General features: G+C 37.6%; 1 protein-coding gene across 1 annotated transcript; it reads left to right on the top strand.

Annotated features, from left to right (window-relative positions):
- On the top strand, positions 1,960–2,741 carry LOC109127508. Its single transcript, XM_019232415.1, has 2 exons — positions 1,960–2,128; positions 2,382–2,741. The coding sequence occupies exons 1-2, from the start codon at positions 2,038–2,040 to the stop codon at positions 2,552–2,554; spliced, it is 264 nt and encodes an 87-aa protein (XP_019087960.1). The 5' UTR covers positions 1,960–2,037; the 3' UTR covers positions 2,555–2,741.

Genomic DNA, 4,457 nt, shown 5'->3' with positions numbered 1-4,457 from the left:
ACAGTGTTGTCAGACATCGAAGTAATGTCACTTGTCTGAGTGTTGACGGGTGCGTAGGTTGTTCTTGCGCGCGACTCCACATTGCTGAGGGCCAAGACAAAGAGCAAAATTGTTGTTCAAACGAGGCTGCTCTTCGATGTGCTTCTCCAATGGTGGACAGGTCAAATTGAGCCAGCGAAGACTGAATCTGTTGGCGTAGGCCGCCGATAAAACATGAGACAAGTTGTACCTCACTGTCATGAATATCATTGCGTGTAAGCAACATATAGAACTCTTCGACATACTCATCGACAGTTCGAGATCCCTGCTTCAAGTTTTGCAACCTTGTAAACATAGTGTGATCATAGTTATGAGGCAGAAAGGTCTCTCGGAGCTTCTTTCTACACTTCTCCCAAGATTGTATCGGTGCTTCACCAGTTCGCGCACGTGTGAGCTTGATTTGACTTCACCATGACGCAGCTTGGCTTCTGAATTTGGTGGATACCAAGGCGACATTACGGTCTTCTGGGACATCTCTAAACTCGAGCACTTCCTCCACCGAGACGATCCAGTCCAGCAACTGATCACCTCTTATTCAACAATGAAATTCTGAAATGTCAACGCGGAATGAAGCCTCCCAACGTGTGTCCGGAGATCTCTCTTCATGACGGCGATATTTGACCAATTCACGGTGAGGGGGTTGTGATGGGCAAACGGGTTGTCTTCTGCCGGAGCAACGACACCGCCGTGATGTTGGTTGCGCTCTCCAAGTCGGTCAGTGATTGTCTCTGTCATAACTCGCAGAGATTCGGTGGTGGAATTCTGCAAATCTAACTGTGAGGCAAGGAGGGCATCGCGAAAGTCGGATCAGTCGTGGGGTTGCATGCCGACACGCACATCGTCTCTAGTATCATCTTTTGGGACAGTCTTTTACTTCATGACGACGGGGAAAGCTACCAGGAACGAAAACAAATCTGATACCAACTGATACAGGGGCGGAAGCGAGACAAGGAAACATGGGAGTTTAAACGAGAACAGAGGTCAAGGGAATTAGACAAAGGGGTGAGAGTCCTCTTTTTAGGGCCTGATGACACAAGTTCTTTAGTGCTGGCTAAAGCTACCTTTGTTTTTGGTTTTTTCTTTTATTGATTCAAAGCAAGATGATCAACAAGACTCGTACATGACTCCTACTTAAAAACCCAAGAAAAAAACTTCAAATAGCTAAAAAGACGCAAACAATGCAGAGGAATAAGATTTATAGTTATCTTTTTCTTGACACAAAAGCCAAACGAAATAAAACCAATGCAAAAACCCAACGAAGACGAAAAGGCCAAAATGTCTTCGTTGCAAAGCCCAAATCCAGAAATGCGCTGCATCTATATGATGAAATTTTTTGTTATCTAACTTTTCGTAATGTTCTTACATTTGAGACTCTTTTGGTGACACATATAGTATCTGATCGAAATGTTGATTTAAAAATAGAAAAATTTAGGGAAAATTCCTGAAAAAGTCCTCCAACAAAATAACATTTGCATAGAAAAATATACTAGCATACTTTTTCGGTTCTCCAAATAATTCATCAATTATTAATAACTTCATATCTAATACATCAAACTGACAAATGTCGTAGGTCTTATACACCCACAAACCGATGATTAGTTTATGCTAAACACATCATATTTGGATAATCTTATGTTTCTCTCAAGTCTTTTTTTATTAACACGTGGGATATTAAGTATTAACAACATGGGCGTTTTCGTCGTCGTCGTTGGCTGTGTGAAATCGTCTAGACTACAAAGAAAAAAGAGTTTGGATTGTTGACTATTGGGTAATAAACCATTTAAAAATCAGTTTTCGTAGATGCAATCATGCAAATAAGTCGTAAGTCGTAACGCGGGGAGAGGAAAATTAGTTGGAAATATAGCAACTAGCCTTACCTACCGAGTTCATTTTAAATGCTATATTTAATAACCTATATAGGTATCAAAATACAAAAGTCTCTTATTTATTTATAGTTTCTCATAATTTCTTTAAGTTTATTTAAGGTAAGAAGAGCCAATGGTGATGAAGAGAACGTCACATGTTCGTCTGCTCCGCCTTCTGCTTTGTCTGATGTTTGTGATTGGTCTTGTAGAAGCTAGTATTCCAGGTCAGTTCACATAACAAGAGAATCACACAATCCTTAGCTTTTGCAATCTTTCATGTTTTGAAGTATAGGTAAAGATTAAAGTAAAATGAAAAATTGTTTAGATCATGAGTTTTACAATCTTTTGGCTCCTCCAAATTAGATATATGGATACTGTTTTTATACAATCATTGATATTCTTCAAATCCAGGAATTGAGAGAAAATAGTGTAGCGAATTTTTATCACTAATATTTCAATATCCTAATTATGAAATAGGTGGTGGTATGGGTCCAGAAATATACACTCCACCATCAGGATCATGTGGAGCTCCTATTGCCAAATACGATATTTCGTCCCAGGTACTAACCAAGAGACCACCACCATGTAGACGTCCTCGACTCGGAAACCAAGAAGATGTTGTGACCCTGACCCATGCCACACGTCCTTGAAATATATACAGGAACAGTACTCGATATATATGTAATGTTGTGTAAAGATTTTCAAAGTGATACATGGAGTGACTCCAATCTCGGTCATTACCAATTTTTTCACTATAGGGATTTACTAGATATTGCTTAAGCCTTTGAAATGTATTTAGACCGACAAAGAAAAAAACTGTGTCGCATTTATTAGCTTTGAACTGTGCATAACGGGCAATGAATATAATCGCATTTATCATAAAGAAAGAAAAAAATCAAACAAAAAGGCTGTTAGCTTTGCATACTACAATACCATACTACAATACTTGCCATGACTGTTGTGGAGTTTTCTTTGCCTAAGAATTCATGACTCATGAGTAGATGTTTCTGACTGTCTAGAAAATTAACGATATAGTCAAGGGCCAAGTTAAGTGAGAAAAAGAAATTTGTATCTTGACTCTAGTGATAGATAAGAGCTTAATTAGCATGGTAATTTGAACAAGCAAATTATTTGTAGTTTTATAATTTTTTTGTTTTGTTTTTCAAGACCATTTATGTGTGGATGTATAATGTGCTTCATGTACACTTTTATATATTTGAAATATATATTATCGCTTAATTTATGTTGTTTACTGTATATGAATATACAGTAAGATGTTAAACTTTTGAAAGTAAATATTTATAAGTAATTTCAGTAAGAATCTTTTCTTTTTGAAAAATGTCAAAATAGTAAGTCATGTTTATGATTTCAGTAATTTCAGTAAGATGTTAAACTTTTTCTTTTTTAGAAGATATAAATTTATTGTTGTGCCAAAATAATTCAATAACTTTTAGACTATGTAACTCGGTTTATTAGATGTAATTTATCTTGGTTTACTTCGGTTATTAGCTTGTATATATATACTACCACTCTTGTAACACAATTTACGGTTAATGAGATGAAACTTTATTTACTCTGTTCTTCTAATATGGTATCAGAGCACTGTCGTAACAAACTTTCTCCGGCGAAGTATCTTCAACTTTCCCGGTGACTTGTTCCGACTGATTTCTTCTCATACCGATCATCCTTAGATCGGATTCTTCTTCCGCTTTCATCTCTGATTTCAATTTCTCATTTCATCTCGTCGTTCTCACCCTCACTCATGGCGAAGAAAGGGATGCGAACGCGAAATCGATCTCCTACGACAATTCCGGTGTCTCCGACTGCTTTGCGACGAGCTCATTCTCCTATTCCAGCTGATTCCAGATCCGTTGGTGGCGATCGAAGAAACACTGGAAGTTATGTGACTCGTGACTCAGATGAAAGGATCTCCTCTGGACTTGAATCCATAGAAAGCTCTCACAGTCCATTCTTCTTACACGCTGCTGATCATCTAGGTTTATCTCTTGTCTCGCACAACCTTGATGGATCTAATTACAATAGTTGGAGTGTTGTGATGACGATTGCGTTGGAATCTAAGAACAAATGGAGTTTCATTGACGGATCTTTACCAAGACCAGATATATCTGAACCTATTTACAAGATTTGGAATAGATGCAATAGTATGGTCAAGTCTTGGTTATTGAATGTGGTGAATCAAGATATCTATGACAGTATCTTGTATTTTGATGATGCGGCTGAGATCTGGATTGATTTGAAGAAAAGATTTCATGTCAGCAATTTACCAAGGAAGTATCAATTAGAACAAGATATTCTCACCTTGCATCAGGGATCGATGGATTTATCCACATACTATACCAAGATGAAGACACTATGGCAATGATTAGCCAGTACCAGGTCACAGAAAATTTGTAAATGTAACTGCGGAAAGGTGGAAGAGTTATTGGAAGATGCAGAGACAAGTAGGATTATACAATTCCTTATGAGATTGAATGATTCATACGCCAACATTCGTGGTCAGATCATTAACAAGAAAAACAGACCCAGTATGAG

This window comes from Camelina sativa, chromosome 11 (assembly GCF_000633955.1).
Source record: "Camelina sativa cultivar DH55 chromosome 11, Cs, whole genome shotgun sequence".
Classification (NCBI taxonomy): Eukaryota; Viridiplantae; Streptophyta; class Magnoliopsida; order Brassicales; family Brassicaceae; genus Camelina; species Camelina sativa.
This window is presented reverse-complemented; position numbering and strand designations above follow the sequence as displayed.

Excerpts from the sequence above, each read along its gene's own strand:
- LOC109127508 (XM_019232415.1), top strand. The coding sequence starts at position 2,038 with ATGGTGATGAAGAGAACGTCACATGTTCGTCTGCTCCGCCTTCTGCTT. Across the intron at positions 2,129-2,381 it reads TGTAGAAGCTAGTATTCCAG|GTGGTGGTATGGGTCCAGAA; the intron begins GTCAGTTCACAT and ends ATTATGAAATAG.